Source organism: Papio anubis, chromosome 19, assembly GCF_008728515.1.
Source record: "Papio anubis isolate 15944 chromosome 19, Panubis1.0, whole genome shotgun sequence".
Taxonomy (NCBI): Eukaryota; Metazoa; Chordata; class Mammalia; order Primates; family Cercopithecidae; genus Papio; species Papio anubis.
Window position 1 is genome coordinate 40,170,293 of NC_044994.1, and position 23,024 is coordinate 40,193,316.

At 51.5% G+C, this 23,024-nt stretch overlaps 1 protein-coding gene across 3 annotated transcripts in view; it reads right to left on the minus strand.

Annotated features, from left to right (window-relative positions):
* Positions 1-342: 342 nt before the first annotated feature.
* Positions 343-23,024, minus strand: part of ZBTB7C (zinc finger and BTB domain containing 7C) — a 312,925-nt gene continuing 290,243 nt past the window's right edge. For all 3 annotated transcript variants that reach the window (XM_021930110.2, XM_003914358.5, XM_009192693.4), the window contains 2 exons: positions 13,200-14,426; positions 343-3,406 (listed from right to left, as the gene is read on the minus strand). In XM_021930110.2, the coding sequence (XP_021785802.1) occupies positions 2,755-3,406; positions 13,200-14,410 (1,863 nt within the window). In that variant the 5' untranslated portion in view covers positions 14,411-14,426 and the 3' untranslated portion in view covers positions 343-2,754. The remainder of the gene's footprint in view (positions 3,407-13,199; positions 14,427-23,024) is intronic.

Sequence of the window (23,024 nt, forward strand, 5' to 3'; positions counted from 1 at the left end):
CAAAGCTTAAGATCCAACCATGCCTTACAAAGCTGGAATGTAAGAGACTACCGAGAATTGAGTTCTGCCCTCCCGACCATGAAACACCCCTGGATAACTGAAACGGCAATTGGAAGGGGGATTCAATCTTACCAGGCAATTAAGCAAGCATAGCTCACTTTTACTCAAAACACTGTCCTTTAAAATATTAAATAAGGGTCAAAGGTTTTGTTTTTCTTTGTAAAGGTGTCTTTGACATTATTTTAAGTTTATGACACCCAACAGTCAAAAACCTTAAGACTGGCTTGTTGCTGTCCTGTGAACTTTCAGAAGTCACATCTCACAGAAGTGCGACTCTCAATATAATTTAATCAAGTCAATTAATACTGTTTAATAAATAGGCCAGAAAATTAGCTGCGAGTTTTTCTCGGTGGGATGTGGCGTGCGACCGAAGTTATGGAAGATTGTCCCTTGAATCACTAAGGCAAACTTTGCTGAGTGTCATTTTACATAGAGCAATCACATAAAAAAAGAGTTATAAATAGAAAAAATTCCAAAGTTCTCCCACAGACAGACAGGGAAATCGAAACATCAAAAAAAAAAAAAAAAAATTGAAGCAAAACAAAAACACAACCACCCCTCCCCCGACAACCCATTTGCTTCAAGTTCTTGATCATACAGTACTCAACATCTTTGGATATTTTACAATGTACAACTCCAAACTGCAGCCAAGAAAAAACAGAAAGAATTAACCAGTCATCTGAAAAACTGAGTTTATAAGAAGTCATCACCTTTACAAAATAAAAACAAAAGCCCCAACACCACTGGATTCCAATTTATTCATGTTTCCTTTTTTTTTTTTTTTCTCTCTCTTTTAAAGTCTGGTTCGGCCCCAATCGCTTGGCTGATGGGGGTGACACGGGCACATTGGCTGGTGGACATGGGCATGCTTCTGGGGCAAGTGTCTGAAACGAAGACAGGAATCTGAGAGGCGGCTACAGGAATCTGAGAGGTGGCTGCCCAGGCAGATGACTTCTGAGAACAGAGGGCGTGTGTAGCAATCCTGCTGGCTGGAGTGGCATCCGGTGGTGCGAAGAATCAGGGGGTCTCTTCCGGAGAGCTGTGAGAGGGACAGAGTCTGTGCTCTTCTCTGGCCTTTTTGTTTGTTGTGTGTTTGCTCAGGAAAAAGCCAAGGCGACGGGAAGAGCTGAAGTCTCTTTGTGCCCACAGCACAGAGATTGGGGACTCCAGCCCTGGGCCCTCCCTGGGGATGAACCCTCCTCCTCTCTGGGCTGCTAAGAAACCAAAGCAAACTCGGCAAGAAAAGAGAGGGGAGGGAAGGGGAGAGAAGCTCAGGAAGGCACGGGGCCAGCAGAGCCTTCCTTTTCAGGACCTGCTGAAAACTCAAGAACCAGGAGAACATGTGACAGCTCTAACTCACAGAGCCCTTCAAACCTCAGAGGCCTCCACTTCTCTGCACTGAGCCCTTTTGTTAAAAAAGGGAGCCAAGTACTCCCACTTCACCCCCAGAGGGAGGAGGAAGGGGTTGAAGGGGGTTCTCACACAGCAAACGGGACCATCGCTAGCAATGCCAAGGCCCTGAGGAACCCACAACTCAAAAAGCAAACAGATAAACCCTAGAAAACCACGTATGTATTTTGTCTGTTTTCAGGAATCAGGGTGAGGGGAAACAGTTGCCAGGTGTTAAGAGGTGGCCCCCATCTCTTCGATGTTGGCCCTGAGAGCCCCAAGACACTGCACAGCCTTGGAAGGGGCATTGGAGATGGGGTAAACACTAAATAGTGCCACCAGGGGTCCAGACACGAACAGCGGCCTGCAGGGAAGGTAAGGTAGCATTCGGAGTTTGCAGACCTGCCTGTGGGCTTTGGTGAAGTTCGGAAGCTCCCCTGACCCCCGATCTCTGTCTAGTCTGGCCATATTTCTCATCTATGCTAATATGCTAATATAGAGCTGGATGTAATAAAACTAAGTCCAGAAAGATAAACTGTTTCCCCATGGACTTGGGGAGTACAAAGCTCCTACCTTCTCTGGGATTCTCTGGGGGGATAGGTGTGTATGTGTTTAGAGGTGGAGGGAGGAAACCTAAGTTACCAGCCCCTTCTATAGCCGGGTGACACTGAGCTACAGAGGGCTGACCTGTCAAGGTCACAGGACAGGTAAGGGGAAAAACGGCCCTGGCCTCCCAGAGCCTGATTCCTGACTGGTTCCAGGGGGCCTCCCTGCCAACAGAGCATTTCTTTCTATGTGGCAGGTGGGTAGTTCTCAAAAAGACCCCGGGGCCACTGGAGACTGGAAAATGAGCCCTCAGAGGAGTGTTGGCAGAGACTCTGCCACAGGGGGTGGGGCTTAACCAAGGTGCATGCCCAGCCCCTACCTCCTCCTGCTCCATCTGGCTGGGCCCCAGGCCAACCACCCCCTGACCCCTCGTAACTCACCCAGCTCCTAAGTGCCCCTGGGCATCCAGTTCTGTGTGGCTTGGGCCGGTGCAAATTTCTACATGAGAGCCAGAGAGACAGCCAGGGAGGGAGGCCCGGGCTCCTGGTCTTTTGGGAAGAGATGCCCGTCTCAGAACAGCAAAAGGAGGCAGCTGCTTTAGGAGCCTGGGAAAATGCCATCACTGATAGTATTATTATTTTTTTTCCATTTTCCCTTTGTGTTTTTAAAATGAAAAGTTCAGATCCATGGGGTGGGGAAGAGCGGGCCTGGAGGGAGAAGGACTGGAGGGCTGGTGGGCTGGAGTCGACAGTGACCAGCCTAGTTGTTGGCTTCGGACATGGAGGCCACGTGGTTGAGGCCGGCGAGCCCAGGGAGGCCGGCCAGGCCCGCGGCCCACGGGTCGGGCAGCGGGAAGTAGGGCCGCGCGGCTGCCACGTTCTCGGCCAGCGCGAAGGCCAGGAGGCCCCCCGCGTTCCTCTCAGCCTCCAGCTGCGCGCGCCCGAACAGCTTCATCTGCGTCTCCTCGAACTGCCGCTCCAGCTCCTGCAGGCTCAGGGCGCCCTTGGGCGCTGCCAGGAAGTGCTTGGCGGGGCTGGGGCCCGGGAGGCACACGGCTGCGCCGCCCAGGTGGCCGCCCACTTCGCCCAGAGCCGGAGGCATCACGAAGGCCGCCTTGTCGGGGGCCGGGCCACCCGGCCCGAAGAGCAGGCTGGCGGCCCTCCACGCAGCGGGCTTGCGGCCGCGTCGGGGCCGCGCCATGCGGCAGCTCTGGCGCTTGATGTGGCGGTGCAGGTGGTCGGAGCGCGTGAAGCTCTTGTAGCAGAACTCGCACTGGTAGGGCCGCACTCCCGTGTGGATGCGCATGTGGTTCTTGAGGTCGTAGTTGTGCACAAACTTGGCGTTGCAGTGGATGCACAGGTAGGGCCGCTCCCCCGTGTGCTTCCGCATGTGGATTTTCAGCTTGTCCTGCCTGCAATGCAGAGACTGGCGGTCAGTTCCGCAGGGAACACCAGGAGCCATTCCTAACCTTCTGCTCCCCTTTCCTTCAGAACCAGCCGAGGCTCCCTACTGCCATGGAGTCAAACCCCAGAAATAGGTCCCATGCTAGATCTACCCTCAACTGCTGCCCCACCTTAGACAGGTATGGTTACTCACCTGGATTAAAGGGATGTGGAAAAAGCAGTGTCTGGAAAGTCCCACTCCCCTAAACTCCTTTTATATCCGAGCTCAGAGTCATGAAACTCCCACTCTATTAGGAGTTTATCTCACATACTGGGAAGACACTTCGCCAGAAGTCAGGGTTCTGACCTTAGTCCTCGGATAGTGCAGCGACTTCTGCTGATACTAGATTGCACTTTAATCTCACACCCACTCTCTCCAGGCAACCATATGCTTTCCCTCCAGTTCATCTATATGCTTTGGCCCAAAGTCCCTGGTCCCATCCCAGCCCCCGGGCTGTTGAGATCTGTCTGTGTTTGGCACTAATCTGGGAGGCTATAGAAGCTTGGGCACACCTTGTTCAAACCTCCTGCATGGTGGTTTCTTATCCTAAGCCTTGGGCTCTCCTCTTTGTCTGTAGACAATTTCAGGGTTTACAAAAGAGCCAGGTGCGAGAAGAATGCAGCCTAATCTAGGGCAAAACTTTTCGGGGTTTAAGTGGTATTATTCACAGGTAAGGTATGGTGTAGGGTGGGGCGCCTGTGACTTTTGGGGGTCTGGGAGCCTCTGCGCCAGCTGCAGACCCACCACCAACTTGGTGGTGACCTCAGGCAAGTTACTTAACCTCACTGCCCAGAGCTGAACCTGGTGCCAGACATCAATTCTCATTGTCCAGGGCTGATGGAAAGAACCGGATCCTGTGTGAGCTAGATTCCACATACCTCCTGGTGGCCTTGACAGGAAAACTGACATCAGGGGGTTGTTTTCATAAAGACTGAGCATTGGGTAAACCAGCTTAAGCTGGCTGAGGTACAGGCAGCTGGGCTGCAAGAATTCCTCTTGGGATAATTCGCAGCCTTCCCCAATGGGGCCATACGGGCCAGGAAGCTCTGTGTCTAGTCTCCTACCTCCTCCCTGAAGGTGTGGCTTGTGTGGAGCATCTGCCTATAATTTCAGACTCTGCTGTGAGGTTAGAGCAGATGTGGAGTCCAGGTGTCCTCCCTAAGATGGCCAGATTTAAACCCTGTTTCACATAATCCCACGACATCAGGTGCAGGTCCTAGGCTCCTGGTGTCCCCTGGCCACTAGAGGTCTCACCAGCTCTCATTTTCAAAATGGTTCTCCAGGGGCAGAGCAGGAGAGAAAAGGACATTCCCGTGAACACTGGCAGGCACTGTGGGAAGAGGGTCAGAGAGGATAGACCGTCCTCCCACCTGTGCTCACAGGAAAGCTGGAGAGCCCCTGGCACGGGGGAAGGGAAGTGGGGTCACCCTCCTCCCTTCCACATCCCACTGCTCCTGCCTCTTCTCAAACCCACCAGCCACCCCTAGGCTACATGGTACTCTGCTGTGATATCCCACCCCCTACCAGCATGCTGTGGTCTCTGTAACCCAGATTTCACCTAGATGATTGGATTTTTGAGGAGGAAGGGACCTCAGAGACCATTTAGGCCAGTGGGTATCAAACTTAAGGATGCATTCGAACCATAATCAGGACTCAATAAAACAGTGCTGGGCCCTACTCCTAGAGATTCTGATCAGTAGGTCTGGGATGGGGCAGAGGGACAAAGGATTTGCATTTCTAACCAGGTGCCACATGCTGGTGGTGGTGGTGGTGGTCCGCGGACCCCATACTGAGAACCACTGGTCCAGGCAAAGCCTCCACTATGTAGGTGGGCAAACAGGCCCAGCTGGGGAACTTGCCAAGCTCACCCAGAGGGTCATGGCAGGCCCGGGAGTCAAGGCCTCTTTTCTCACCACAGCACTGTGACGGTGAAAATGGAAGTGTCAGGTGCCTGTACCCCTGGAGTGATGTAACTTCCCAGTCCTGAGGGGTATGTCTTGGGCCTCCACAAATTCCCCCAGGCTCTGGTGGAAACACTGATGCTAGGTGGTTGGTTGGGCTCCCTCACCAGGCCTAGCAGAGGGCTCAGCTCAGAATCAGCTAAGCGGGCTGTAAATGCATCATCTTATTACTCCTCACCACAGCCTAGGAGGTAGGTTTTTTTATTTTTATTTTTATTTTTTTGAGACAGAGTCTCGCTCTGTCACCCAGGCTGGAGTGCAGTGGCACGATCTCGGCTCACCACAACCTCTGCTTCTCAGGTTCAAATGATTCTCCTGCCTCAGCCTCTTGAATAACTGGGATTATAGGCATGCATCACCATGCCCGGCTAAGTTTTGTATTTTTTAAAGTAGAAACGGGTCAGGCTGGTCTCAAACTCCTGACCTTGTGATCTGACCACCTCGGCCTCCCAAAGTGCTGGGATTACAGGCATGAGCCACCATGCCCGGCTGAGGTAGGTTTTTGTTTTTTTGAGACGGAGTCTCGTTCTGTCACCCAGGCTGGCTTGAGTGTAGTAGTGCGATCTTAGCTCATTGCAAGCTCTGCATCCCAGGTTCATGCCATTCTCCTTCCTCAGCCCCCCAAGTAGCTGGGACTATAGGCACCCACCACCACACCTGGCTAATTTTTTTTTTGTATTTTTAACAGAGACAGGGTTTCACTGTGTTAGCCAGGATGGTCTTGATCTCCTGACCTCGTGATCCGCCCGCCTCAGCCTCCCAAAGTGCTGGGATTACAGGCGTGAGCCACTGTGCCTGGCCAGGTAGGTTTTTTTTAAGTCACTATTACACATAATTAGTAGTACGAACCCTTAGGTCACTCTCAAACAATGGACAATATAAGTGGTAAATCTTCAAATGTCTTCCAAACTTCTCATTAGTGTATCTAAAGTAAGTCCCATTTTTGTGGCAATTGGTCCGAGTATGTAAGAAGTGCTGAGAAGGTGCCTACAATATCCTTTTATTGAACACCTGCTTTGGGCAGGTAAATACATGACTTCATTGACCCTGGGAGTTCATTATTCAGAGGCAAGGTATGGTGTAGAGATAGGGCCCCTCCAGGAGTCTGGGAGTCCCTGTTGTAGCTCCAGACCCACCACCAACTTTTTGGGTGGCTTTAGGCAAGTTATTTAACCTCTTTGTGCAGAGCTAAACCTAGGACCAGACATCACTTCCCATTGTCCAGGGCAGATGGAGGGAATTTGGGTTTGCGTGAGCTAGATTCAACACATTTGGTGTACTTTCCTCACCTGGACACAGGCAGAAAGAGGCTCAAAGAAGTTAAGAGCTTCCCAAAGGTATCCAGCTGGTGAGGGGCAAAGGAACCTGAGGGGCTACCTGGCTGTGGTTTGTTTGTAAGCTATTCTGGGGATGAAGAAGGATGGATTTTCACACCTGGGACTCCCAACCTGAGGCCTACAAGGACTGCTGCAGAAAGGGCAGACCAGAACAATCAAGAGAAGGTACCAGTAGCTAGCCAGCTTTCTGCCGCTGTGGCCAGAAGACTAGGGTATGCCAGTGGGAGGAACTCAGCCCTGGGCAGGAGCTTTCCCTAACGGAGACATTTGTGGGAATGGGGGCAAGGGGCGGGAAGAGTAGGCAAAGCTCATGAGAAGCCAGTTCTGGACAAAACTCCAGAGGATCATCTAGTTTACCAGGCACACTTTACCACATTCTGATTCATGGTCTGAGTCAGTGGGCCCAGTAAGCTACACTATTAGCAGTACATGTCTCAGGACCTTGAAAACACTGATCTAATTACTTCCAAGATAAGGAAAGCAAGGACCAAAGAGGGAATGGTGTCCTAGGGCCACACAGCCTCCTTCTTTACACTGACCTTTCCTGTGGATACTAAGACATGTGCATTGGAGCTGGAGGTGGTGCCAGGTACGCTCCAAGAACTGGACCAGTTCCCTTCCCTGGTCTGGGCCTCAGTTTCCTGATCTCTGAAATGGGGGTTGGGCTGCATCCTTGGGGCCTCTAAGTGCTCCATGAGTGTTTGCATCTGGGTAATGGGCTTCTACCAAATCTCTTTCTGGAGTCTGTTTGGCTGGCTGGCTTCCTTGCCCCTTCACATATTCCATCTACCTGTGGAAGCAGCGTGAATTTAAGCTGGAATATGTTCTAGCTGGAATCTCAGGAGCTGAGCTCTTAGTTACTTCTCTGTAGCAATGGAGGTCTGGTGGTTCCACTTAAAATTTCCCAAGGCCCCCTTGTCCAATGGCCTGTGTGCTCACTTACCCCTCAGCATGGCTTTCTGGGGTCTTTACAAGCTCACTGCCATCTCCTCTGCCAGCTTCCTGCCTGCCCCCCATGGTATACTGTCCCACACTCTGGGCATCCCTGCATCTTTGAACACCTGCAGGTATGAACTGGACTGCTGGTTCCCCAGTGCACAGTCCACCACATTACTGGGTGGATGCTTGGTAAAGCCTGGCTCCTTCCCCGTGTGTGCATGTCTTGTGCTTGGACACTGATGTTCCATCCTTAGGGCCCTCCCAGAAGGTCAAGCCCAGAGCCAGGATGCCCCTTCCTCCCAGCCGTCCTCCTTCCAGCTCTCCTCCTCCCAGCACTCCTCCCTGCATGTGGCATGGAGGGTTCTGGTACCTGCTTTGATGAGAACCTGTGGGATGCTCTTTCATACTCTGCACAACACACAACAATGAATGTAGATAGAGGGGAGGCTCACTGCATGTTTGGTGACTGACAAGAGCGGCCAATTTCAGAATTCCCTGACTACAAATCCGACATTCTCCCCTCTGGCCCTGGTCCCCTTGTCTGCCATCTCATTCCATCTCTCTGCATCAGGGACAGCCAAGGACATATGCACCCAAGCCTTGGTCTACACGCCTGCTTCCAGCCTGGAGAGCTCATCGTCGGGAAAGTCGTGTGAGTCCTCATGAGCTCATTCCCAGAATCAAAGAAAAGGGCTGCGGGGTCTTGGCCTGAGGTCTGTGGCCTCCAGAAAGGCTCCCAATCAGGATAATGCTTTCCCAGCAGCCTCCACCCGGACTTCTTGTAACCCGATGGTTTGAGACACACTCTTCCTGCTACCACTGCTAATGCCATTACATTATCTTAATAGGGTTCCCAGAGCTGCCAGGAGTGGGAGGACTACAAACAGAGGGAAAACAAAAGCTAGGCTGCTGGCTCGTCTGGAGAGCAGGCAGCTGTGGGGGCACAGGGGTGGTCAGCATTCGGCTGGCACAGGAGGAGGCGGGTGGAGACTAAAAGGTGCAGCCTTCGGGGTTCAGCGGGAACCAGAAAGCATGCCTTGTCAGAGAGTGACTGCGGTGCAGAGGTCGTCCATCCCCGCCCAGGACGGTGTGCCCTCCATGGGACCTCTGCTGTCTTTGGGCCAGTCTATTCTCATTTTGCAGTTTCTCGCCTCCACTACTGTCCCCATCAGGCATGGCTGGGGCACCTCTGGGAGCCAGGCTGTGAGAGGATGCAGGGGCTCCAGGAGATAGACCCGCCAGCCATGCTCTCTGGGAGCTCCTAACAGAAGGGCTGGGGGAGGCAGGAGTCTCTATGGTCTGCAATCAAGGACCCATGTGGTGGGAATTAAGAGGCGGAAGATGCAGAGGCTTTCACAGGGCCCAGGGCCAGGCCCAGTTGGCAGTGATGGCTGCAGATGGGGCAAAAAGGTGTGTGGGGGGCCACCTGGGATGTCCATGGGCAGGGAAAATACCCACCAAGCACAGCAGTGTCCCTATGCATGAAGAACAAATGCTTTATCTTCCTGAGATCACACGCTCCCTGTTCTTCTAGGCCCGTCCTAGGCATCACCTCTGGCTGAACCCTGCCATCCTAACCTTTGGCTCCTGGCTTCCAGACTTTCTGGGAAGAGAAGGGAAAGGACCCCTGACGAAGAGGATCTGAGGTAATCTTGGTCCAGACTGCCTCTGCCCTATGACCTGGAGCTGTTTCTATGTCCCAAGTCAGACCTGAAAGGGACAGGAGGAGCTGCCTCTCTGGCCAGCACAGGCACGAGCCTTTCCCAGGAGGAAAACGGTGTCTTTGAACTAAACAGAGGGAGTGCATAGGCAGAGGGAGCCCAAGTGGTTATGGGGTGACAAGAGCTAGGAAGGGACAGTGTGGGGCCGAAGAAATAGTTTTGTTGATGTCTTTGAGGCCCTGCCTAGGGAGATTTCATATTTGCAACAGATCAGTGGTGGGACACCTGGTGGGACTGGCTGAAATCTAGAGCTGCCTCAGAGGTGAGGTTCCTGACACCAAAGAACAGACAATACCATTGTGGTGCAGCCTCTGTCCCTCCTCTCTAGACCCACAGAATGACAGCAGCAGGCAGGGTCTTAGGGGTGGAGGGGCTCTGCTGGAAGGATTCCCATGTCCTCCACCTTGGCTGTGGCTGCTGAGGTCATTAGGAGTACATCCCCGTGGGGTGTGGACATTCTGGGAGTTGGCATCTGGGAGGCTTTGACTCAGAGCCTGGGCTGAAGGGCTACCACGCAGGGCGAGAGCAGGCCCCTCCAGCACCCCACGTGGCGCGGCGGCGGGGGCGGTGTCACAGGACCCCGAGCTCTCCCCAGCATCAAGGAGGGGAGAAGCTCAGCTGTGATGAAGGAAAGACTCAGGTTCCAGAAGGAGAAATCATGTCTGATGGGAGGACTTGAGGGCAGCATGTCTGGGTCCTTGCTGTGGGGACAAGAGGGACACGACAGGGCCCAGTCTCAGGAAGTGGTGTGGCCCTGGAAGGGAGTCTGGGAATTCTACATCAATGAGGCAGCCGTCGCTGCTTTAAGTGGCTGCTGGAGAGCCTCCGGGTGGAAGGGGCAGGTGTTAGGAATCGCATCGGGGAATTCAGCCTAAAAGCAGGTCCCGGTGGGAAGGGTGCAGGGAGCCTTGGCTGCGGGGGGAGTTACAGGAAAACCTCAACCTGAACAGACCACTCTTGGGGCTCTTCAAGCATGGAAAAGAATCCTTGCCGGGCAGTTCCAGAGATGAGGTGAGAAGCAAAGGCCCAGTGATTCTGAAGAATGTGAGGGGGAGGAGAGTGGGGAGTGTTCCACCAGGACAGCCACAGCCCACAGTGAGCAATAAAGGCTCTGAAGTGAGGCAGGCTGGAGCCATCTCCTCCACCCCCCCTGCCCCCAGCTCAGGGTTTCTCTCCTCCTGGGAAGAGAGGGACCCAAGAGCTTGTCTGATCTTTTTCGGGAGTCAGAGCCCGGTGGGAACAAGCGGCGGGGGTGCTGGGGGGCTGGAATGCAGCGGCTTCAGCTGGAGACAGGCCTGGGGCCAGATGGCCGTCATTCTGGAGCAGAAGTAACCCAAGGCCAGATGGCTGGATGACCAGAGCTGCCCCACTGCCTATCTGGCCAGGAGTGGGGACTGCAGACAGAGAGGCCACCCCAAGTGACCATCAGGAATGTGCTGGGAGGGAGGAACCTGGAATGTCACCCTCCTATACAACACAGCACTGCTCCCCAAGCCAGGAGGCCCCACTCCCAGAGAATGTCCCAGGGTTCAGAGGGTGAGAAGTCTGTCTGCAGGGACTATGCAAGGTTAAAACCTTCCCTTAAAACAGGGTGCACAGACTGTCCAGACCTGGCGTGGACTTCACAGAAGGCTGTGCGTGGGGAAGGCCCAGAGAAAAGGGAGTGGGGAAGGAAGGGAGATGGGGGCTCAGGGTGCCAGCGGGGCCACCATGCGATGTCCTGAGACACAGATCCTTTTGGAATTGGAGTCACTAGCCTTGGTCTCCCCTGAAGGGAGAGGTGCTCCTGTTAGCCATCTGCCAAGGGGACAGGCATGGGCAGTGAGGGAGGTGGAGCCTATGTTGGCAGGACAGAGCACTCCAGGTTGATAACATGGCTAGCTTTCCTGATCTGGCCTGTGAAGAGCTTCCTGGCATCCTTAAAGTCATATGCAGGGGCTGGGACTCTCGGGCTGAAGTCAGGCCCCCTGTGAAGATGGGTGAGCTGTACTTGAATCTGGCTTTCACATGGTGTGCTGGCTTATCTCCCTTGGTCATTCCTGTGCTTTTGCCAAGCCCTGTTCAGGCGTTCTGCCTGGTTCTGTGGGGCTAAGGTGAATTCAGGAGGAGGCAGGGGGCAGCATTATCCGTGGTGGCATTGGGGTGACAGGGCTGTCACTGAGGGACATCCAAGAGGAGGAGAATCTCAGGAACTTTAGGTCCTTCTGCTCTGGGGAGTAACAGGAGCAGAGAATCCTGCCGTCAGCATTGCTGGGTGGCTGGCTTAGCTCACTGCTAAGGGCAAGGGGACACATCTTGGGTCTGTGAGGCCCTGCCCCTTTGCTCCTGCAGATTCTCCCTCCACTGTCACTGGAAGCATCTGGGACAGATGCTGTCTGGGGTTCCCCTCACAGAAGCAGCTGTGAGCAGGACCCCAAGGCCACCTTGGAAATAGTCTCATGACTTTAGAGGACTCATCTTTTTTTTTTTTTTTTTTTTTTCCCTGGAAAACCATGGTCCCTGATTTGATATCCAGTCTCATTCACAACCTTGCACTGTGTCCTCAGGCCAAAGCTTTGGGCCCACTGAGGAAAGTCAAAAGAATGAGCTGTCAGCAATTCCCAAAGACACATCTCCAAGAGGAAGTGGGACAGCAGCGCCACTGGCGTAAGTGTGGGGCTCTCAAGGTGAGTTCTTTGAGAGGGACAGTGGCAGTGTGGGGAAGGGACCTAGTCTAGTAAGTCATGGTCCCAGGGCAGGCATCGCCAGGCTCTGTACACATAGGATACACCGAAACGACCAAACCCTGACGCCAGGCCACCCACCAGAGCCCTCCCCACCTGTGGACATGGCTGAGAAGATCAGCCTCGCACCAGGAACCACAGATAGCACCAACGGGCCATATTTTCCAAAAGTGAGGCCTATCTAAAGCTGGCAGCGGGCAGATCTGACCCCACATCAACCCGCCAATCAGTTTTGACTGCAAAAATTGCTGTACAGAGTAGGCATATAACATACGTTTGCTGAAAGGGACGGAGTCTATGAAAGATGAAAGGTTTATAATGTATTGATTTCAAATTTCAAGTTTTGTAACAGCATAAAGTTGCCCCCCTTCCTCAAATGGAAAGGCAAAGAGGAGAACATAAAAAGAGGCCCAGCCTTTAGGTCTGACCCAAAAATGACTGAAAGAACCTACAGGCATCTCTGCAGTCTACTGGTCACAGACTTTGCTGTTACACAGAGACTGGGATTCCAGTCCCAGCTCTGCTATTTTCCAGCTGCACAGGTCAGCTAGCCACTGGGAGATGTGTCGTAAACAAAGCCAACCATGTCTCCCCATCTTTCCAGGGCCTGGCTGTGGCAAGAGTGTATTTAAGGTGCCTAGGATGGCCCCTGGCATGCAGAGCAGGCTTAATAAAGGTGAGTGGCTGCTTCTCCAAATCAAACGAAGGGGCGGCACTCCATCCGGGGAGTGCCATCCATTCAAACTGGGTTCCACCAGTTTACCGCTGGAAGGAGAAGAGGAAGCCAAGCAACCAAGGTGCTTGAGGTGCCCCACTTCCCTCCCAGCCAGAACAGCCCGCTCTTACCTGCTCTATGTCATGGGCTTCCACCTAATATTGTATCTGAGAAAATACTGCAGCCCCTAAAAAGGGTTTGAAAGTCACAGCACCAGGTGATGCCTAGCACCCCTGCTAGCCGCAAGCCTGCATGTGTCTGGGATCTATCTGGGTCTCTGTCTCCATCCCCAGCCTCCCTGCCCAACTCTGCTGTCCCCATGGCCTCTGGCCCCGTCCCCCGCACCCGAGGGCTGCCATGCGCACCTGGTGAAGCGGACCTCGCAGATGGTGCACATGTATGGCTTCTCCCCGGTATGGGTCCTCATGTGCCGCGGCAGCTTCCCGGCCCCCATGATGACTTTGTGGCAGATGGGGCACTGCTGAGAGGCCTTGGGCTTCAGCTTGCGCTCTTCCACCAGGGGCCAGGGTGGGAAGAGGCCTCCCAGGTGGGTGGCACTCAGGAAGTTGAGATAGGCACCGTAGTCGTTCTCCGCCTTGATGGGTCCCAGAGGGCCCCCCGGCAGGTCAGGGAACATGTCCTTGAAGAAGTCATTAGGGAAGGGTGGCGGTGGGGGTGGGGGCAGCTCGTCCTTCTCCTCCTCCTTGATCTTCCGATTCTTGATGACCAGATCCAGTGGCCCACTGTCCATGGGCTGCTCAGGCAGCTGGGCAAAGGCACCGAAGTCCCCTGGCCAGAGGTGTGGGAAGAAGTCTGGGGCGAATGGAGACAAGGAGGGTCTCCTGTCGGGGATGTTGGCCTTGGGGTACAGGTTCTCCCTCAGCAGAGATTCGATGGAAAAGTCCCGGATCACCCCCAGATGGCCAGGACTGCCAGCCTGAAAGGAGTCAGGGAAGTCCCTGGGGGTGTCTGAATAGGCCTTCTCTGTGAGATGGTCCGTCTTGGAAGGGCTTTGGTGGCAGCTGATGTCCTGGGGGTCAGGCAAGTTTTCTTGGTCAGCAAAGTCCTCCGTGTCATCATCGTCATCCTCCTCTTCCTCCTCCTCCTCCTCCTCTTCGTCCTCCTCATCATCATCATCTTCGTCATCATCGTCATCCTCCTTGTCGTCCTCCTCCCCTCCGTCCCCCCCAGGCTCCATGATCTCCAGGCACACGTTCACAATGCACTGGATCTCCAGCATCCTGGCTGCATTGAGGATGTGCTTGACGTTGCCGGCAGTGATGGTGAGTGTGGAGGTGTAGGCGAACTCCAGGATAGCGGCCAGAGCCTCAGGCTGGACAAAGTCGATCTCGTAGACGTAGGGCTGGCTGGCTAGGGTGCCAGCTGTGAAGAGCTTCTTGAAGTACTTGCTGCAGGCAGCCAGGACAGAGCGGTGGGTCCGATACTCCTGCTCCTGCACCACCAGGAGCACGTCACACAGCAGGCCATCGTGCCGCTGCTCATTGAGGCTGCACAGGACCTCACTGCTGTGGTTGGGGAAGGGAATGCCAATGAGCTCATCAATGTCATTGGCCATGTTCTCAGCCAGAGCCCTGCAGAGACACACAGAGAAGACTGGGTTAGTGAGCGTGGCCCCAGGAGGGGTCTCAGCTCTAGGACTCTGAGCCACTTTCTTGGCATAAGGGCTCCCTTTCCACTGCGAGGCCAGTCCTCCTACCTCTCAGCTTTGCCAAATCTCACCTGCAATTCACAGCCTGGCTTACAGGCTGGGGCTTTTCTCTGGACCCCTAAGACTCTTGGAGTTAGGCTTCTCACTGGGCAGCTGGTGTCAGCTACTCACTAAAGGCTGCAAGGCTTCTCTCAGGCTTGGTTTTACTGATTTCCACTTTGCCAACATGCAGTTGCAGAATACAACTGCAGGATGAAAAGCCACATGAACCCAGCTGTTGCCTTGGCTACAGGAACAGGACCCACCTCTGTGGGGCAAGGACCTCAGTGCTTCTGCTGAGAAGATGCTCTGATTTGTCTCACAAATCCTCTGACTCTGTAACAGACTTACACTTTGCACTGGCTACTAGGAAGCTTAAAACAAATTTCGTGGCCCATTTTCAGCAAGTGAATGGGGGCTCTGTGGTATGTTTTGCTTCCTGACCTTACTCGTTCATTGTAGTTGAAGTTTCCTTCCATTTGTAAATCTTGATCTTTTTTTAAAAAAAACACTAACTTCCTATATGTGTATATCTGAGAGAGATTTCACCTATATTTAAATTCAATACAAATATAAATGCAATATTCAATATAAATATAATGCAATATAAATATAAATTCTAGTACATTGTTAGTTAATTTTTCATGTCTATATTCTGTTAGCCTCATGAAAATATCAACCCCTGTGGTGAGAAGCATCTTCTGAGACACCTTATCATTATATATGTTATATGTAAAGTATGGCCAGTGGCAGCCACCAGGAGAAAGCAGGGCATGACAGAGGACAACTGGCATCCCTTCCTTTAGGAAGCACAGCTCACAGCCTAGGTGAACATAGTCAACCGGGACAAAATGCGGCATCTGCCAGGGAAGGTAGGGGCATCCAAGGAGAGAAATCATTCATGGGTTGTTAGTTTCTGTTTCTGATTGGGCCAGTAAAGCCCCTTCCTCATCCCTCTTTTCCGCTTATCACTAGAGACAGAAACTAAAAACCATGGCTTCAGGCTGCTAAAAGCCTAAAACAAAACAACAAAACAGAACAACAACAACAATAAAATAAGGTGGGTCGGACAAGCTTGACAGGGCTCTTCCACTTACAGCAAAGCTTCAACATGGCCCATCTAGATAAATCCTAGCAAAGCCCTGGCCCTTATCTTGGTACAAATAAAGTGGGGAGAAAACAAAAAGGAAAACAAATCCTAAAGCCCCACGCCCCAGTGGGAAGAGCTCTGGAGATCCTTACGCCTTTATCTTCTGGATGTTTCTGCCCTGGGAAGGCAGAGGCAGTGGGAGGGGAGGAGTGAGAAGTGCCGGCTCATAAAGTGTGAGTGTGACCTGGAGGCACTGGGGAGGTGGCAGGCATGGAGGATGCTGGGTGCCCCTCCCCTGCCCTCACCTTCTCCTCTACCATGGGGCAGCCCAGGTCTTCCCTAAGCAATTTCACAGGCCAGGTGCTCAGGAGGCTTCCCAGAGCTAAGGCCTCACTGCTTTCCTACCTTCTCATCTTTAAAAGGGCCAGAGACCCTGGCAGTCCATGCATTCATTCTCTAAATATTGTTGGGTAGTCTCCCCATGCCAGGCTCTGTACTGGACTCTGGGGATGCACAGAGAACAAATCAAGAAGGCCTTTGCTCTAACAGAGCTTAGAGGGATATAACAACTGTGATAAAAATGTACAGCAAGATTCACCAAACAGAGTATACAGATGCAGATAAGCCATCTTATCTGAAAAGATGTTCAATATCATGAGTGATTAGGGAAATTCAAATTAAAACTATCATAAGATATCACTACATACATAGGATAGTGGCTAAAATAAAAAAATACTGACAACACCAAATGCTGGTGAGGATGTGGAGAAAAGGATCACTCATATATTGCTGGTGGGAAGGTAGAATGGTACAGCTATTCTAGAAAATGATTTGGCAGATCTTAAAAAACTAAATATGCAACTGCCATATGACCCAGCAATTGAATTATTGAGCATATACCCCAGAGAAATGAAATCTTATGTCCACAAAAAACTCACACACAAATGTTCATGGCTACCTTATGCATGATAGTGAGTAACTGGAAATAACCTAGACATCCTTCAAAGGTGTGTGGCTAAACATTGTGGTACGTCCATGCCATGGAATACTATTCAGCAATAAAAAGGAATCAATTCTCAATATGTGCAACAGCCTTGATGAATCTCCAGGGAGTTACGCTGAGTGAAAAAAGCCAATCCCAATGGGTTAGATATTGCATGATTCCATTTCTATAACATTCTTGAGATAATAAAGTTACAGAAATGGAGAATAGATGAGGGTTGCCAGGGACTAAGGAGGTGGTGGTGGTGGTGGGAGGGAAGTGGGTGTGGCTATAAAAGGGCAACAAGAGAGATACTTGTGGTGATGGAAATGCTCTGTGTATTGATTCTATCAGTGTTCATATCCTGGTTGATATTGTAGTATGGTTTTGCAAGATGTTACCATTGGAGAAAACTGCATAAAGGGTACATGAGATGTCTCTGTGTCATCTCTTACAACCGTAGCTGAAATAAGTATCTCAAAAGAAAAAGTTGAAGAAAAGCAAATGACAGGAAACAACCTAAAGCCACTAATCAATCTCCTCGCTTCTCTCCATCTCTCATCCAGCTATCTACCATAGAGCTGTAAGGGAGGAGAGGAGGGGAGCGCTTTACCCAGGGTCAACAGGGAAGGCTTCCTTGAGGAAGTATCATTTGAGCAGAGACCCAGAAGAGGAGAAGGATCCAGCATGGGAGGATGTGGAGAACAGTGTACCAGGCTGTGGGAACAGTGGCACAAAGTGGGCAGCCCCACCAAGCTGCCCTTGGTCTGAAGGGCCAGGTTCTCTTCTGAGGGGCCCCGTTGAACATGGTTCTTGTCTGTTGACAAACCATTCCACTTCTGCATTTCTCTGGGGGCTCAGATGCACCATATCCACCCAGATCCCTTGAGGGCCTGTGTAGAATTAGCTGATGGACACCCCTCCTTCTCTCTGACCAGGGAGGGTGACCCCAGGCTGAGGCTTCAATGGGCTGTGCTGCAGAGAGAGCTCTGAGGCCACCTCCTACATCCAGAGGAGGAGAGAAGCTCCTAGTGACTTCCTCCTTTCCCTGGCTCCCCACTGTAGTGGTGGGCACCCAAGGGAATGCAGAGGACTTAGGAAACCATGGCTGCCTGCGTGGCTGCAGGCCAGCGGGCTCGTTTGGGGCTGCCATGCCCCAAGGGGGCTGCCTTTGGGCAGCTGGGCTGGGGGCCAGCAAGCAGCCCCTGGAGGCCTGGATCAGAGGGGAGGCCTCAAGTCTGAGCTACATTTAATTTTGGATGCTCGAGTCAGGTGTGGTATGAGCATCTGTGCAATGAGCAAGGGGGACCCATCAGATACCTGTCCCACCTCCTTGGCCCCAAGCTCTTTGCTTCAGATACTCAGGACCCATGAAATGAACTGAGAGGATAGGGCAGGCCAAGCCAGCACCTTCTGTCTTCAGGTGAAATCCTCTCCCTAAACAGCAGGTTTCCCAAAGAGAAGTCAGGACTGTCATCTGCCCTTAGGCTTACTCAGTCCTCACAATAAAGCATTTAGCTCCTATTGTTATCATCATTCCCATTTTACAGATGAGGAAAATGAAGCCACTAAGAGTTGATGCACAGAGGATGAGTGAGGGCACAGAGACCTGAGCCTGCGTCTGGCTCCTCAGGTCATGCTCCCAACCACAGCCAACTGCAGCTCCTGCCTCTGATCACAAAAGTAACCAAGAAAGGCCAGTAGTCTCTGCTAACGCCTAATGAGTGACCCAGACTGCAGGTTCAGAGGTGCTTAGGGATGCCTTTGTGGAGGAGGGAGGGAAGGTTTTGGGTGGCCCTGCCCTCCAGGGACAGCCAAGCAGTCAAGGGCAGGGAGGGCAGACTGGAGCCCTCCAAGCAGGCTTGGCCAGCCTCAGGGGCTGGAATGTGGAGACCACCCCAGCCCCAGGCTACTGCCTTTCTCAGAGGGTTGGGGAGGGGTCCTCTCCCTTGCTCGGTCCCTAGACAGCCTCCACTACTCTATGTAAGTTTTGGTGGTGGTTTTGGCAAAGCTCTGCCGGGGGTAAGAAGAGAAGGGGAGAGGAGAAGATAGAGCTGTGGCTCAATGAGCCTTTCCCATCCCACTTTCTGAGCACAGCCGAGAGTGGGTGGTCACCTGGATGGACTGAGTGGCCACAATGCTCCCCTCCAATGTGCCCCAAATGTACCTTTGGAGTCCCTACTCTCCAATCCCCAAACATACACCCTGTTCTCAGCTGCCATGCCTTTGTTCATGCTGAACTCTTGACTGGAGAATACAGCATCTCACACTTCTGGGGGTCCACATCCCATCCACACTTCAAGGTCTCACTTAGACAACCCTTTCCCCATCCCTCAATTCAGAGGCTCCATCTCTCCAGCCTTTGGTCTCCTGATTCTTGTCATTTATTTGACTCTACCTTGAACTGTAATGATTGGTGTCTCTGCTAGATTGTAAGCTGCTCGAGGGCAGATCATATCATTAAATGCTTAGCACAGTCCTGACACAAAGTTGGTGGAAGGTCTATGGCAAGGGCTGTCCTTAGCTGCCATGTTGTGAGGATGCTCAAGCAGCCCTAGGGAGAGGTCCCCAAGGCAGAGGATTGAGGCCTTCTGCCAACAGCCAATGCCAACTCGCTAGTTGAATGGTGAGCCACCTTGAGAGTGGATCCTTCAGCCCCAGTCAGGCCTGATGACAGCAGCCCTGGCTGACATCTTGATTGCAACCTCATGAAAGACACTGAACTAGGACTGCTCAGCTGACTATCTCCCAAATTCCTGATCCACAGAAACTATGAGGCAATAAATGTTTATTCTCATTTTAAGCCACTACATTTTTGTGTTGTTATGCAGTAGTAGATAATAATCCAGGGGCACTATTTCACAGACATTATAGATTTTTGATATTTATCATAATTTTCTGGCAGATGGCAGTTAAATGTCTCAGTTTAACAAAATGCGTGTATTACAACAATGTTTTGATAGATGGAAGTAAACGTATTGAGGAAGTGACACCTTTTTCTAATTCTCACAAAGCCACCCTGTAGGTAACAGGGTCCTGACCCTCAAAGGGGCCTTCTCATCTGAAAAGACTGTGTGTAAATGAAACGACCCTTCCACTGTTGAGTAAAAAGCCAAAGTCAGTAAAACCCCAGGAAATTAGTTCTCTATCGGGAGCCAAGTTTTCTTGCTTGCTAACGGCTTATTCCTTTAGAGATGAAAATGTTTTAAAATGCTTTTCAGGGAAAATTCCCACCATTCCTTAAGCTTTACTCTGCCTTTTAAAATAGAAGAGCTGGAACCCGTTAGACCACGTGTTGGTGATCAGTGTCCCACTGTGATAACCGTCCGAGCACTTTGAGAAATGGCATGTGGTTGTCCTACGCTAAGTGCGGATCTTCTGTGCTTTGGGAGCAATGTCTACCTGAGATTCAGAATCAGGAAACCACAGCTGTGTGACTCTGGGAGGCCCCTCCACTTCTCTGGACTTCTATTTCTCATCATGTGATAGGATGGTCATGAGAAATCTGATAACACACATCATGACCATGAGGATCCAGAAGTGCAAAGTGGGTCTGACGATGGGGAGGGAACCCACTCCGTGACCCTGGACCTGAAGGCTGGTTTGCCCAGCAGTGACTTCTCACTGTGCCTTGGTTTGTGACCTTTGTTCCATTTCTGGAGAAACAGATGTAACCATGGTAGCTCAAGGCTGTTTTTCCAGGCAGGAGACTAACCTCAGAGGCAGGGAGTGGGAGGGGTACGCTGCCGTCAGGACGTAAGGGCTGCCACTTGCTGTTTCATTGTCTTTTTGGGAAGAAGTGTCCCCACCCTGCATGCTGGGAGCTTCCCTGGTGACCCTAAGATTCCCATGCCCTGGTGGGCCAGTAGACAGCAGTGTCCCAAAGGGGATGTCATGCCCCTGCCCCCATGCCTTCCATCCGTTTGCCTCCCATCATCTAAGCTAAGGCAGTTCTGTCTCCAAGAATAACATGCAGGGAAAAAAAATTCAATACACACACACAGACACACACAAGAAACAAAACAAAACACTCAACAGCTAGAAGAAGCTTGATGTGAACTATGAACCTTTGGTAGGAAGGAGCTAGAAAAAAACAGATAAAAATAAAGGGGAAAGATGGGAAGAGGAGATGAGGAGCTCAGAAATGGAAGAAAGAGGTTAAAGAAGAATGCAGGGGAGTTGAAACCTTCTTAGATGTGGCCACTATTCCAGAGAACTTCCCCTGAGCCTCTGCCTTCAGTGGAAGGTTCTAGAACCCAGGTAGGTCCAAGCAACCCTGTCTGAAAAAGTGGCACTTCCCACTCTGGACTTCAGTTTGTTCAACTGTAAAATGAGAGCATCTATCCTCTCAGAGACAGACTGTGCTCCCCTCTCTCCCTACCAAGAGGTCAGCAAGCTAGTGAGCTTTTGCAATAATAGCTACCATTTATTGAATGCCACTTGTCACATGTCAGTCATCACACCTCTAATCCTTTCTCAAGCAACACAACTCTGAAAGATATAGACTTTTATCAGCATCTCCAATTTACAGATAAAGAAACAAGTATGGAGAGGGCAGGTAGCTTGCCCATTGCTACCCAGCCAGCCAGTGTCTGAGCCAGGATTTGAACGCAGCTGAGTTTGTTGCCAAAGCTCATATTTGTTCCCCTTCGCCATGCTGCCCCCTGCAAAGTAAAATCCAAGGGTGGGGGGATTTGGACCCTTCTCCTTGGAGGTTGACTCTTAGTCTAGGGGTTTAATCAGAGCCAGGCTAGAGGGATGAGCAGAGAGGGCTGAAACCCAAGCTTGCCAGGTGACTAAGGAGGAAGGAGGGGCTCAGTACAGAGTGCAAATGAGTGGTATGGGCAGAAAGGCACAGGATCCCTGTGGGCTGGGGGTCAGGGAAGGCTTCTAGGAACAGGGGCCTTGTCTGAGCTGTGAAGAGTAGAAAGAATTTCGTTGGGCAGAGGGGGCAGGAAGAACATGCTCTGCATCATTTGGATCCGGAATGGATCTGGAAAGCTTTAAATCCCTTCTGAAAATAGGCTTAACCTGGATTCCCCAAGTGGGATCAAACACATTGTTCTCAGCTGGCGCCGACACTGTGCCTGGAGTTGACTGAGGAGGTTGAGGGTGAGGTCCCTGCTCTCAGATAGCCTGGGTTGACATCCTCGCTTCACCACCCATGACCCGTGGGACTTGGTAATTACCCTCCTTGAGCTCGGTTTCCTCATCTGTACAATGGGGATGAGTTGCTATGAGGATCAAATGAGGTAACGCATACAAATTGCCTCCTGATACCTAGTCAGTGCTCAACCAATGCTAGCAATTGTGAAGTCCAGGAAGGATGCAGACACCCTTATGGATGTTTTCACAGGGATGGGGCCATATCAGAAACCAATTTGCGTTCTGCGCAGTTTTGCAGAAATCTACACTATTGAAGACACTTTCTGAGAAGGGTCCTTACAGGCTCCCAGGGCTCTCCCCTGGCATGTGTCCAGGGCGTCACCATGTTCCAAGGTGTTTTCATACCTCCTTGTCTCAGGTACTTCTAACCCAAAGAGCTTGGCAAGGCTGGTACAAATTTTACGTCCATTTTACAGATGAGAAAATTAGGCACAGAATGAAGACCATGCCCCAGGCCACACGGCAAATCAGTGTCAGAGCTAGAATTAGAACTAGGATGTTTTAACCCATTTATGCCTAGTGTTCCATTATTGGAACGCTAAGCTTGTGGGAGTTATGTATAGCCAACTGCTCAAGGACATCGCCAAGGTCTGATTTTTCACAAAAAAATTCTCAACCTCCTGCGTAAACGGGTTAATGCCCAAGTCTGTGCCTCCTCTGTTAGACCACAGTGCCTCCAACTAGGTGCAAGGCTGCCTGGCTAGTAAAGGACTCATGTTCCAATCTTAGTTTTACTAGGAACATGAAGTGCTGGTGTTAGGCAAATTATATACTTCTGCTGCCTCAGTTTCCTTATCTGGGAAATGGGGAAGTAATTGCGTGGATCTCACTGAGTGGTATGTGAGTGGAATGAGTCAGCCTGAAGTTCTTGGGTTATTAGGAAGTCCCATTCCCCCAGTGAGATGACCGGCCTCAAGGCAGGGTCTATTTCTTGTATTTGTGTATTACTCCCAGGATGCCAGCAAGTAGGAACATGGTAGACACTGAATGAATGAGATTTGTTCACATAAACAAAGGGGATAGCTTTGAAATCACAAAAGGCAGTGGGATGGCCCCAGCCCTCTGCTGTGGGGACACCTGACACTTGAACAGAGCCCTATCATTCATAAGGTGCTTATATTAATTCATTTCATTCTTCTGCTGGTATTATGGTCCCTGTTATGGAAATCAGAGAGGCTAAGTGACCTGCTCCAAGTCACGCAGCTAGAAAACAGCAGGGTAGGAACTGGATTTCTGCTTGAGCC